Raw genomic sequence first — 13,722 nt, forward strand, 5'->3', positions numbered from 1 at the left:
CTAGTACAGTTGAACGTTTTTGAAGCAGACCGATATGGTGAATTATTAGATAGACATGAACAAAAATCTTGGTTTTACCATAGTAATTCCCATTCAAACTTCAAATGGTTTGTGCCATCTCAGTTTCTCACCAAATGGGTTAAAATTTTGAGAGGTTAGTCAGGATCCGATTTGGAATCGTTTAAGTATTGTGGAGCGAAAATTTCAAATTTTGCATCACTCTACTCACCACCCACCATTACGTCCCTGAAAAGACAGGAAACATGCAATGGACCTCAGGCTCGCCATGGTGGCACCATGTGTTCTGGCAACACTGGCCGTTGCCCTCCTCCATCGCTGCAGTGAATTTGGACGATGAGGAAGTAAGTATGACAGATGAAGTGACGGATTGAAAAAAGGAGGATAGATAGACACACAAACAATACAGTATCGTTTAGAAAGTGCTTAAAAGTGAGTTTTTAGTATTCTGTGCTTTGGGAATTTGTAGAAAGTTTGTGGACAATTTTAGGTCAGTGGAGGTTACAAAACACGGAACGGCAAGCAGACGACTCACAAGTAGGCGAAAGAACATTGCAGAGCGGTCAAGGTAGAAGAAAGGTTGTTTGCAGGAGGAACAATAACTAAAATTTTTGATCAACTTTATTTACGGTTGATTTACAAAAAAAAAAACGGTTTTGTTTTTCTTTGATCCGAACACCATGCATTCAGCTTATTTTTATTTTCAAGGTATGTGATATTTGACGAGTGATCAACAAAATCGAAGCCTAATTCCTAGCGATCAGTTGTCTAAAAACCAATCCACCAGCCATACAGATTTAAATCTGGCCAATTTTTTTTTGAAAATTAAATTATTTGTACAAGCTCAATCGAATAAACTTTACAGAGCCAAATTATCATTTGTGTTATACATTATTAATGTTTTAAGTCTAAAGTTAAAATCTAAAGTTAAAGAAATTGAACCGTGTACTCGCGGTCGTCTCGAGGGAGAAGGAGGTTTGAATTGATAAAAATATTTCACTACACCGTTGTCTCAACGTGCAGTTGTCACTAAGACAATTATCAATTTATTTGACGTAGCAATTATACCATAGGGCGCTTAAACATGAGCCCTGGGGGAGCTCATGTAGCTAAATCGTGAAGCTGTAGATTTTCCATGAGATAAGCTCATATGTTTCTCTGACAGAAAATTGTACAACAAGTTATTAATTGATGGAGAAAGGTCACATGCGTGGAGTTTGTCTGAAAGGATTTCAACCATAAAGAATCAAAAGCCCCGTTAATATCCAAGAACACAGAAGCCATTTGCTCTTTTTTTTAGAGCAAAGGCCAGCTGAATTTCTGTGGAAAGCAACGCGAGACAGTCGTTCGTTCCCTTGCCCCTATGGAAACCAAACTGAATATCTGAGAGTAGGTGGTTCGTCTCAACCCATTTGTCCAAGCGAGAAAGGATAATTTTCTCCAACGAATGCACGATAACATCGCGATGGGTCGGTACGAGTTGTAATCTGACGCGGGTTTGCCAGGCTTTCTAATGGCTATAACTCTCGCCCGCCTCCAATCATACGGGACAATATTGAGCTCCAGGAACTGACCAAACAAGTTCAACATGCGCCTCTTAGCGACGTCTGGGAGGTTCCTCTACAAGTTGAACTTGATCCTATTAGTCCCTTAAAATGAATTGCCACACGAAAGGAGCGCGATTGAGAGCTCCACCATTGAAAAAGGCTAATCTCGTCTACCGAAATCGTCGTTTCGCGAGGAATTAACCGTGCCGGCACGGAATTAGGACACACTTTTCGCACGAACTTGAGAATCCAACGATCCGAGTACTCCTCGCTCTAGTTGTCTGAAGACCGGTTACGCATCCTTCGCGCCACATTTCAAAGCGTATTCATCGACGTTTCGCGCGATAATCCTTCCACGAATTGCCGCCAGTATCCGAGTTTCTTCGCTTTGATGAGGCTCTTGAGTTCGCGTTCAAGAGCCGAGTACGCTTCGAAATTTACGGGTGTTCCACGTTTCCGGAAAAGCTTAAACGCGTCGGACTTTTTACTATAAACCTCAGTGCATTGCTGGTCCCACCAAGGGGAAAGAGGTTCCCTACGGAAAGACGTTCCAGGAACCGGCCGAGTTTGAGCGCTCTGTCCAAGATCAGATTGGAGAGGAATTTATATTCCTCCAACGGTGGAAGCCCTTCTACCGACGTTAGTGCTTCATCTATCACAGTATTGAACTTTGCCCAATCGAGATTAACGGGTTCCGACGGATTGAACACACTAGCTACTTTGATTGGCAAGTGATCACTACCGTGGCATCCTGGATTACAGTCCACGTGCAATCCAACGATAATTGACATGCAACAACTTCAATACCTGGAAATTGTGGAAGATTCACTCTAGAGAAGGAATGGTACTTTTTGATCCCCAAAAGTACCCCTCCTCCACGTGAATCTTCACGATCCAGTCGAATAATGTTAAAATCATGAAATGGAAGATCGATATCAGGAAATCCTGCTTAATATGACCCCTCAAGTAACATTGCAAGTTTTATCGAGGTTTTAAAGAACTCTTCAAGCCTAAACCATGGTCTCCAAGAGCGTTATAAAACCAAAATTTTTGCTTGGGCCGTAATACTTTATTGGTAACTTCTTTTGCTGTACTCCTTCAGGCACGTTATAAACATATAGTTTCCATGTAGAAATGCCAGTCAAAAAACCTCAACCTCTATGTATTTATAGCAAAAAGATATTTATTTGTTTTAATTTTTCCACTTCAAATTGACCCCAAAGATATATTACAATATGTCAAACAGTATTAATTGGAACAAAACTGGTGACCTATAGGGATATATAAATAACAATTAAACTTAGTCCTAGTGACCAATTCATTCCTTTTTCATTCGACCCAATTGCAGTTGCTCTAATAACCCCTTACCGTTATAAAAAGTCAAGAGTAAGAACTGTGAAAGTGCTCTAAGAACAAACACAATGATCAACACTTTATAGAATGCATGAAAAGTATGATTTTCGGCATTAAACTACGCATACACTCCAGTAGAAGGAAACAGAAGAAGGCCCAAATCCATCACATGAACTCGAAATAGTTTTCCGTTGCGATTTTATGTACGCAAGGCGAATGATTTGCAGCTTCTCGCGGCAGGATCTGTCGGTGATTGATGTAGATACCACCTATTTAAACTCATATGCCCACGAATACATATGACTTGAACTCCTCCTTCAGGAATGGTTCCGTTGCATTCTGACACCCGAAAAGCCGATATTATCGGAACGTGGTGCGGTTGTGGCTCTACCATCAGCAGCACCACGGTTGTTGCGGTTTACGAGATTTGTGTTGGACTTCGAACAAAGTGCGGTCAATACACTGTGAATGCTGGTTCGGATTGTGGTTGGACCTGAGAGGAATTTGCTTTCTCACATCCAGTGTATTGTCACGTACCCACGTGGGAGTTGCTGCGTGATGCCGAGAAAGCGCGTTTGATTATCAATCATAAACATAATGTTACGGTCTATCTCGATGTGTGTGCGTGGGTAGGCGAAAATGGCGAAAGGCATCATTAGTTCGTCGGGTTGGTAATGCTAGTTAGTCGGTTAGTGGGTGGGCAAATAGCCTTCATCGCTTTGAGGGCACTGAAGTTGTGGGAGTAATTGAGTGATTAATTTGGTTAGATTTCCTTGATACTTACTTGAAGGTGTTTGTTTGAGATCGTTCACAACTTTTCGCCCTGAGTACATTATAATGATGCTCAATATCGATGCCTCTGAGCAAGGGAGAATGTATATCGAACAATTATTTCTGCTGGCAAAAATATAAAATGTTATCGTACGGAAAACTCCGATACTTCCTGTGTCATTTTTTTTTAAAGTTAATCAGAAACAGGGAAAAGAAACGAACATTGCAATCATCGTCAAACATTGTCGTGAATGGCGGAGAAATTCAAAGAGAAATGAAATTTCGGTTTGTAACGCTTTTCAGTCGTTTCCTTTTCGTAGCCTTGAGGGGAAGTGAAAGCGATTTCATTGCTGTTGACAACGGTTCTTTGTCATATTTCTCGTTAAAATATTATTTAATTGAAAAGCTTCAGATACCGTTTTGAGTCACGTTCCTGAACACTTGAGGTTGTAAGGATATTTACTAGAAATATTTGACTGTATTTACAGACCAAATCAATTCAACCAGGAAATTCAAGATTTTCTTACGGATTTGAATTTACTCATGTACAGATTCAAGTCTCGTTTATCAATATCGACATTTAGATTGAAATAATTGATGAAAATGAGTTATGTCGTATGCATGTGAGTGAAATTATTGCATGCATAATAAACGATTTTCCCACGCTCTGGTTCATGTATCACTACAGATGTTTTTATTTTAAAGGAACATTCAAATCGTCATTATGTTACTCACCGTGTGCAAATTCGATATCTGCGTCAACTCCCCCGGAGTCATATGATGTAAGGCCAACATTGTTTCCTACAAAATATTCGATTTGTTCCCTTTGCTGATATCTTCTCGACTATTAGGTATGGCGTTAAAACCGTGGATCCAATACCTTTTGCCTCGAAACAGAAGAATAACTAAACACTTTTCCTCACTGTGTCGCACTGTCGAATACCGACGACGAAGAAAGAGACAGCAACAACAAGAACCAACAATAACGACGACGATGACAACAATAAGAACAATACCTGCAACTATCACCGACAGCCATTTTACTGCTCGTATTCACATTTTCCAGTGAGCATTGAGCCCTTTCTTAAAATCAGCACATTGTGCAAAAACTAAACCTGAATTGCTTTTGACTAAGAATAAACCACCCCGAGATTGCAGCTTCCATCAGATTCCATCGTTTCGTTCGTTCGATCGGCAGGCTGGTGGATGGCTGGAAATTTGATTTCACTTTTCACTGAACTAATTTTCTCTCACTTCTTTCGACTGCTGCAGTAGTGGCTGTACTGTGCTATATGTATAGGTATATACCTACATATTCCATAAACAACATCACAACACTTCACAGCATCTATAGCAGTAGCACAACGGATCATGCCAGGGCAGCATCCTATCCTAGCTCACTACTGGCTCGCGCGCCTCGACGATGGGCTGCTGCTGAAAATGAAGAAAAGCAGGAAAATGGCAAATGGGAACTAATGTCGGTAGAATCTGTGGTGTTTCGTTGGGTCATACACGTGGTAGGTCATGTGATTGGCTTCCGAACCGTACAGTTGAGAGAGAGAGAGAGTACATTCTCCGGAATCTTCCCCGACTGCAATACCCAGTCCAGAGCCATGGCTCGGCCGTAAAGCTATCCACACAGCTTGAGTGTACACAGACATGCTTGCACTTACAACAACTTGGACTTGTTGTTCATCGGACCGAGCGTGTGGACAAGGATGATAGCTTGTCTCCCGTGGGCCGAGCGGCTCCGTTAGTGGTTAGGACTCGAATAGTGGTCGTTCGTTGGTTTGCCGGTAGCAGAGCTGCAGTGCGGCGGCTTTTCTCTGATGATTATATTCCGGACTATGGAATTATACAGAGGAAACAGGTTGTAAATGATGGTTTGTTCGAATTGAGTTTTAAAGCCAGCATCATGTACGATACTGAATTGTGTTGTGGAATATGGGGTGGGCAATGGTTGATTATGGAAGCTACGATGAAATACGATAGGAAGGAATGAAAAGCACCTTTTTATAATCGAGATTATATTGTTTCTGTGAGAAGATGGTTCTCAAAAAAACATCATGTTTCAATTTAAACTTTAGTAAGCAGGGTAAAGGAAACTAGTTTTGATCATACTTGAGTGAAGTATTCATTTATGGATTCCAAATAATCAATAATTGTGTTTGAATGTATGGTCCTTGAGGGATGTAGTAATGGAGCCAGCTGATTGACTTCCTTTAAAATATGGCGAGTACTCATAATGTTCAGTTGTATATTGGTCATTCAATCTATATACAATGTTGTGGTCAATTTTTCCGATTTCAACCAAACTGCCAAAATGCTTGTTTTTATAATCTAAGAAAACCCCTTTTAGAATTGATGAAATGACCCATAAAAAATTGAAAAATAGTCCTAACAACACTCAAATGATCCTTTAAAAATCCGCTGAAAATCCCTAAAAATTATACAAAAAAAAAAACGTTCATCAATTAACCAGAAAGTATCCAAATTGATCCATAGAAAATCATGTTTGGGCACTAAAAATATAGCAATATTCCATAAATTAGACATAAATAGGGAAAATGGCTCCAATGTTGGCCTATGGATCTAAGATGGGGCCCATCGCTAAAAATCTGCTATTTATCGATTGTCACTGGGACGGTGCTAATGGATATTTTTGGTTGCTATTGTAAATTTAGTCGATTGCTGAATTTATGTATGGGCCCAAATTAGGGACACTAAGGCCGACATTACATACATTTCCCCTATATTTTTCATTTTTTGAACATTTTTTTTTTATTTTAATCCTTACATACTTATCCTGATCCAACATCCCTCAGGATTGCACCTGCATCACAATGTTACGCCAATTTACTCGGTCCGTGGCTGCTTGTCTCCAATTTCTTGACCGTCCCACACTTCCAAGATCCTGCTGCACTTGGTCTAACCACCTTGCTCGCTGTGCTCCTCTTCGTCTTGTACCGGCCGGATTCGAGGCAAACACCATTTTTGCGGGATTGTTGTCCGGCATTCTTAAAACGTGTCCCGCCCATCGTACCCGTCCAGCTTTCGCAACTTTCTGGATACAGGGTTCGCCATAGAGTTGCGCCAGCTCGTGGTTCATCCTTCGCCTCCATACACCGTTCTCACATACCCCGCCAAAGATGCTACTAAGCACTCGTCGTTCGAAAACACCCAGTGCTTGCAGGTCCTCCTCGAGCATCGTCCACGTCTCGTGCCCGTAGTACATGGTGTGTACATGGTACATTTAGTACGGAAGTGAAGTTTACCCGACCTCAGGGTTTTGTGGAGTTCGTAGTAAGCACGACCTCCGGCAATAATACGCCTACGAATTTCTCTGCTGCAGTTGTTATCCGACGTCACGAATGATCCGAGGTACACAAATTCATCCACCACCTCGAACTCATCTCCGTCGATTGTCACGCTTCTGCCTATGCGAGCCCTATTTTGCTCGGTTCCTCCAGCTAACAGATACTTTGTCTTCGACGTATTCACCTTTAATCCAACCTTCTCTACTTCACGTTTCAGCCTGGTGTATTGCTCTGCCACGGCCTGAAACGTTCTTCCGACAATGTCCACGTCGTCAGCGAAGCAGATGAACTGGCTGGACTTAGTGTAGATCGGGGCTATAAGGGCTGTGCGCGTTGATTATGCTGACATTGAACAAACGGCCTTTGAGCATTCTGCTATCGATTGGCCACCACTCAATCACGCGCTTCTGCATTTCGCCCATCACGATGAAAGCTGTACCCAGCTCATGTGTATTGCCGCAGCTCTGGTAGATGGTATAACCATCCCTATACGTATGCAACGACGATCCCTTCCAGCAAACCTCCTGCAGCGCTACGATGCGGACCCTCAATAAATCGGAAAGAATGCGGGTACTTCCCAAGAAATTGAGAGACTTGCAGTTCCATGTTCCGAGTTTCCAATCGTTGGTCCGTTTCCGTTGCTTGAGTCTATGTCGATTGTTCCGGTCCGTATTTACATTGCTTGCTTCCTGTACTTTTGTTTTTTTTTTACGGCTGGCTTGTAGGGCCTGCACCAACCCCCATTGTCTCGCCGGGGGACCATCGTGCTTAGAGTCCCACGCTGGAACCAGGACGTTGATCAGCCGCTTCTAACATGGAGAACAGACGCCGTTTTGAGCCACACCTCCATGGTAAACAGACGCTCGAAGACTGCACTCTCCGGAGAGAGGTGTCCCCCCCTACTCTTTCAGCATACGACCAGAGGAGGTAGGGATAGGAGTTACTGGACAAGAGGCTAAGGACTGCTAGTGGGGTCTATTTTATACCTGCAGATACGTGAAGTATCAATGGTACGCATTGTCCAGCCGTTTACCAGCCATCCATAAACTTCGGAAAATTGTTTCAGTACCGCGTAGCTACTCAGAAGGTGTTCTTGTTTCGATCTTGTTATGGGAATCCTTTTTGAAAGTCAGTCGATTTTTTGGCTAGAAGTACACCGGACTTGTAAGTGGACCGGAACTTGTTCCCGGATTAGCTCTGAAAGTTAACCGGACTTCGTCTGGTTTGCCCTGGAAAGCCACCAAACTTGTTTTGGAAGTTCACCAGATTTCTTCAGGCAGTCCACCAGAATGGTTGTGGATGTCCACCAGACTTGTAAGTCCATCGGACTGTTTTAAAAGTCGACATGATTGTAGTCTGAAAGTCCTTCAGCATTGCTCTGGAAGTCTTTCGGAATTGCTCTGGAAGTCCACCTGACCTTAAGTTCACCGAATTTGTTCTGGAAGTCCATCGAACTTGTTCTGAAAGTCAAGTGGACTATCTTTGAAAGTTAATCGAACTTCCTTTGGTTTGCCGTGGAAGGCCACCAAACTTGTTTTGGTAGTTCAAAAGGTTTCTTCTAGCAGTCATCCAGAATGGTTTTGGAAGTCCATCAAACTTCTTCTGGAAGTCCACTGGCTTGCTTTGAAAGTCAATTGGATTTTGGTCTGAAATTCCTTCGGAATCACCCTGGAAGTCTTTCGGATTGTTCTGAAAGTTCACCTGAATTGATATGGAAGTTTACCGGACTTGTTCTGGAAGTCCATCGATCGAAAGTTCATCGGACTTATTCTGGAAGTCATCTGGAAATATTGTGGGCTTATTTACTGGAATTATTCTAGAAGCTCACTAGACTGGATCACAACTGGATTGTAGTCTGAAAGTCTTTCGGAATTGTTCTGAAAGTCTTCCGGAATTGCTCTGGAAGCCCAGTTGACTTAATATGGAAGTTCACCGGAAATGTTCTGGAAGTCCATCGAACTTGTTCTGAAAGTCCACAGGACTAGCTTAGAAAGTAAACCGAACTTCTTCTGGTTTGCCGTGGAAGGCCACCAAACTTGTTTTGGTAGTTCAAAAGGTTTCTTCTAGCAGTCATCCAGAATGGTTTTGGAAGTCCATCAAACTTCTTCTGGAAGTCCACTGGCTTGCTTTGAAAGTCAATTGGATTTTGGTCTGAAATTCCTTCGGAATTATCCTGGAAGTCTTTTGGATTGTTCTGAAAGTTTACCTGAATTGATATGGAAGTTTATCGGACTTGTTCTGGAAGTCCATCGATCGAAAGTTCATCGGACTTATTCTGGAAGTCATCTGGAAATATTGTGGACTTATTTACTGGAATTATTCTGAAGCTCACTAGACTGGATCACAACTGGATTGTAGTCTCGAAAGTCTGAAAGTCCACAGGACTAGCTTTGAAAGTTAATCGAACTTCTTCTGGTTTGCCGTGGAAGGCCACCAAACTTGTTTTGGTAGTTCAAAAGGTTTCTTCTAGCAGTCATCCAGAATGGTTTTGGAAGTCCATCAAACTTCTTCTGGAAGTCCACTGGCTTGCTTTGAAAGTCAATTGGTTTTGGTCTGAAATTCCTTCGGAATCACCCTGGAAGTCTTTTGGATTGTTCTGAAAGTTCACCTGAATTGATATGGAAGTTTACCGGATTTGTTCTGGAAGTCCATCGATCGAAAGTTCATCGGACTTATTCTGGAAGTCATCTGGAAATATTGTGGACTTATTTACTGGAATTATTCTAGAAGCTCACTAGACTGGATCACAACTGGATTGTAGTCTGAAAGTCTTCCGGAATGGCTCTGGAAACCCAGCTGACTTAATATGGAAGTTCACCGGAAATGTTCTGGAAGTCCATCGAACTTGTTCTGAAAGTCCACAGGAAGTGAAAGTTAATCGAACTTCTTCTGGTTTGCCGTGGAAGGCTACCAAACTTGTTTTGGTAGTTCAAAAGGTTTCTTCTAGCAGTAATCCAGAATGGTTTTGGAAGTCCATCAAACTTCTTCTGGAAGTCCACTGGCTTGCTTTGAAAGTCAATTGGATTTTGGTCTGAAATTCCTTCGGAATCACCTTGGAAGTCTTTTGGAATGCTATGGAAGTCCACCTGAATTAATATGGAAGTTTACCGGACTTATTCTAACAAGTCCATCGAACGAAAGATTATCAGACTTATTCTGGAAGATATCTGCAAATATTGTGGAAGTTTGCTTGACTTATTCTAGAAGTTCATTAGTCTGGATCACAACTGGGTTGCAGTCTGAAAGTCCATCGGAATTGAATTGGCAGTCATCCAGCATGGTTCTGGAAGTCCATCAGACTTCTGCTGGAAGTCTACCGGACTTGTTTTAAAAGTCCACTGGATTTTATTCTGAAAGACCTTCAGAATTGCACTGGAGGTCTTCCGGAATTGCTCTGGAAGCCCACCTGACTTAAAATGGAAGTTCACCGGAAATGTTCTGGAAATCCATCGAACTTGTTCTGAAAGTTCACTGGACTTATTCAAAAGTTCATTAGACTTGTTAGGCTATGGTAGTACACTTCCGGGAATCCACCGGACTTGTGCTAGATGTCATTAGAAATTGTTCTTGAAGTTTCCCGCTCTTATTTGAAAGATCATCATACTTGCTTCGGAAGTCCACTGCAAACGTCCTGGAAGTCCTGCAGATTTGTTCTAGAAGTCTACCGGACTTGATTCAAAAGTTGACTGAATTTGTTCTGAAAGTCCATCACACTTTGTTCTGGATGTCCACCGGACTAGTAAAAAAACATAAATTGTTCACAGTTTATATTGAATAGCCGAACTTTTCAAAAAATTAATTTCAAACCAATTCAAATTGGTTTTTTACGTTGACAGTTCAGCTCGTGCCGTACTCTGTGTCTGCATGTTTTTTTCATTCCTTTGATTAACCGACGTCGATTTGGTTCTAACTAGTTTTCATTCCAGCAAGTCAGCTTACTCAGTAATGCGCTTGGGTCAAGGTTGGGCTTCAGAAATACAATGTGTGCCGTGGCCGCTTTTAGACGCGTTTGTTTTCGGTCACTGACGTTGTCGGTTCTGATTTCGGCGTTGGTTGCGAGTTGATTCGGCTCGCCGGCGTTGGTTACGAGTTTTGATCCTCCTCAGCAATAAGCTCTACCGAAATCGTCGGTAATTTTCGTCGCTATCGTCTGGAATTTCCGTTGAAATCGTCCAAATTCTCCTCTGCTGGGAACGACAAGAAACTCCGTAAACATCTTCCTCAGCCTAGTCCATTGCGAGGTTAAACATGAATCAGTGTCTGTTCTAAAATGAAGTTTAGAACGCCGGGAGAGTAGGCTGTGCGTGTGCGCCTCTTCTTCTTGTTCCTGTTGGGTCGCTTTCTAGAACCATTTTCACTGGGTCGTCGTGCGGCATTTTTACGATATGCCCAGCCCACCGTAGTCGCCCATTTTTTGCAATGTGAACGATGGATGGTTCTTCTAGCAGCTGGTGCAATTCGTGGTTCATTCGCCTCCTCCACGTTCCGTCATCCATCTGCACTCCACCATAGATGGTACGCAACACCTTCCGTTCGAAAACACCAAGGGCGCGTTCGTCCTCCACGAGCATAGTCCAGGTCTCGTGACCGTAGAGCACCACCGGTCTAATCAGCGTCTTGTAGACAGTCCTACGGTCCTAGCGTCCTACGGAGTCCAAAGTAGGCACGATTCCCTGTCATAATGCGTATTTGAATTTCTCTTCTGGTATCATTTTCGGCGGTCACCAGTGAGCCCAAATACACGAACTCATCGTCCACCTCGATTTCGTCACCGTCAATCTGAACTCCGGGTGAGAGGCTAACATTGTCTTCCCTAGAACCTCTTCCTTTCATGTATTTTGTCTTTGATGCGTTGATGGCAAGTCCAATCCGCCTAGCTTCAGCCTTCAGTCTGATGTACGTTTCCATCATCGTCTCAAAGTTCTGTACCATGATGTCAATGTCATCGGCGAAGCCAAGAAGCTGGATGGAATGGATCACATGGTAGTTGATATACACCAGTTGCTTTGTTGTTCTTCAGCTAACCGATCTCCTCTTCAACTTCTTGAAGAAAAAGAGGACAGTAGGCTGTCGTCTTCTGCGCGTGATCCAAGGTCTGTTGCCGTGCCCCCTTCGTTTTCTGCTGCTTCACCGTTGAGGTGCTCGTCATAGTACTGCTTCCTCCTTCCAATCACCTCACAGTTGCTGATCTGGTCAAATACAGGTCCAAAATACGATTTGTAGTTCCTCAGCGAGTTCACTAAGACAGAAGAAGTCCAGCGAGAGCTGCATCTCTATCTATTTAGTTTTACGTCCCTTTATGGACAAGTTCCGAAGCCAATTAGAACCAACACTCGAACTTATTAATAATGACAAGACTCGGGTGCTGACCACCCCCGTAATAAAATTTAAATTGTATGTTTAAAAAATAAATAAAGTTGTTTGTTCTTAGAGTATAAAAACCATTTTCCTTTGTCTTTCTCCATTTCTTTTCCTTTTTCTATCCCTCTTATCTATTCAGAAAGCAAATAATGGCGCATCATGGAACATCACTTAACTTTTCTAGCTTATAGATGCTTCCAACGACCGACCAATGATAGAATTACCGAAAACGGAACGTACGGTACGAAATGTTCACGTTTTATCCATTTATTGAATTCTGATGCATCGTGATGTTTCCTGAATCATCTTGCCCCTTAAATGCTCCACAGTAGTCCTGGCAACTGTGGTATGTGTGACGCATCTTTGATGTGAAACACATATCAAATTGACAAGAAAAATGATGAAGGCATATCCAAAATTTACCAGGATGCTATCAGGAACTGGCTGTGTTGGTGTTAGATTAGGTTAGATTAGATTATAATAGATTCGATTAGATTTGATTAGATTAGATTAGATTAGATTAGATAAGATTATATTAGATTAGATTAGATTAGATTACATTAGATTAAAAAAATAGAACGCCGAGGTGCAGAATTTTAGATCAGCTCAGATCTAAATATTTTGATTACTACCAATTTTCAATCAGGAGCACAGATGCCCTTAGAATATCAAAATCAGCATTTTGGCTTAATTTTGTTGAAATCGTTGACATTGACCACAACTTTGTCTACACTTGAGCTGGAATGACCCATATAGGTGTTTGTTACAACTTGATCAAACTGGATAACTTGAAGAAGTCTGTTTTCACCTTAAAAATAAATTGCATTGCAATGTTCTGACACCATCCCAAAGTCTTCACACGCCCATCATAAATCAACCGACGAAAATGAAACGGTTGATGCCCGAAGCGTGCTACGTCCCATTAAATCACCGGTTCCCGGCTGCTGCCATTTAGTGTCACCTTGCTTGGTGTGGTGGTGTCGTAAATTTATTTTAAACACAACAAATCTTTTGCACCGACCCATTACCGACAGCCAAGGACAGTAGCCTGCCAGTGAACGGGCGAACGAGCAAGCCAACAACAAGTGTTCACACCACATGGTTGTTGGAAAAGCACTCGCCCAAATGGTGTTTTTGCTGAGGTCAACCACCATCCCTTACCAGCTTGGATGGCCCGGTTTCACTTAATCCTGTAGAAGATAATAACGTTGTAAAACCATCGCACATACACGGTGCATTAAAGTGACTGAGGTCGTTTAACCTAGCTGTGTGTCCCCGAGTATCACATGGCAAAGTGGCTGTGGGTTTTTGGGCTGGATATTCCGTTAGTCAGCTAATGATATAGCCTCCGATGT

At 42.3% G+C, this 13,722-nt stretch overlaps 1 protein-coding gene across 1 annotated transcript in view; it reads right to left on the reverse strand.

Moving 5' to 3' along the window:
- The window catches only part of dcma (decima), a 141,950-nt gene extending 136,911 nt beyond the window's left edge, over positions 1-5,039 (reverse strand). Inside the window, exon 1 of the mRNA XM_065227592.1 lies at positions 4,425-5,039. Coding sequence (XP_065083664.1) covers positions 4,425-4,484 — 60 coding nt within the window. The 5' untranslated portion in view covers positions 4,485-5,039. The remainder of the gene's footprint in view (positions 1-4,424) is intronic.
- Between the last annotated feature and the right edge of the window lie 8,683 nt (positions 5,040-13,722).

The sequence above is a fragment of the Ochlerotatus camptorhynchus genome, unplaced genomic scaffold (genome assembly GCF_037179485.1).
Source record: "Ochlerotatus camptorhynchus isolate MF236.1 unplaced genomic scaffold, CSIRO-AGI_Acam_v1.1 ptg000274l, whole genome shotgun sequence".
In the NCBI taxonomy this organism is placed as follows: Eukaryota; Metazoa; Arthropoda; class Insecta; order Diptera; family Culicidae; genus Ochlerotatus; species Ochlerotatus camptorhynchus.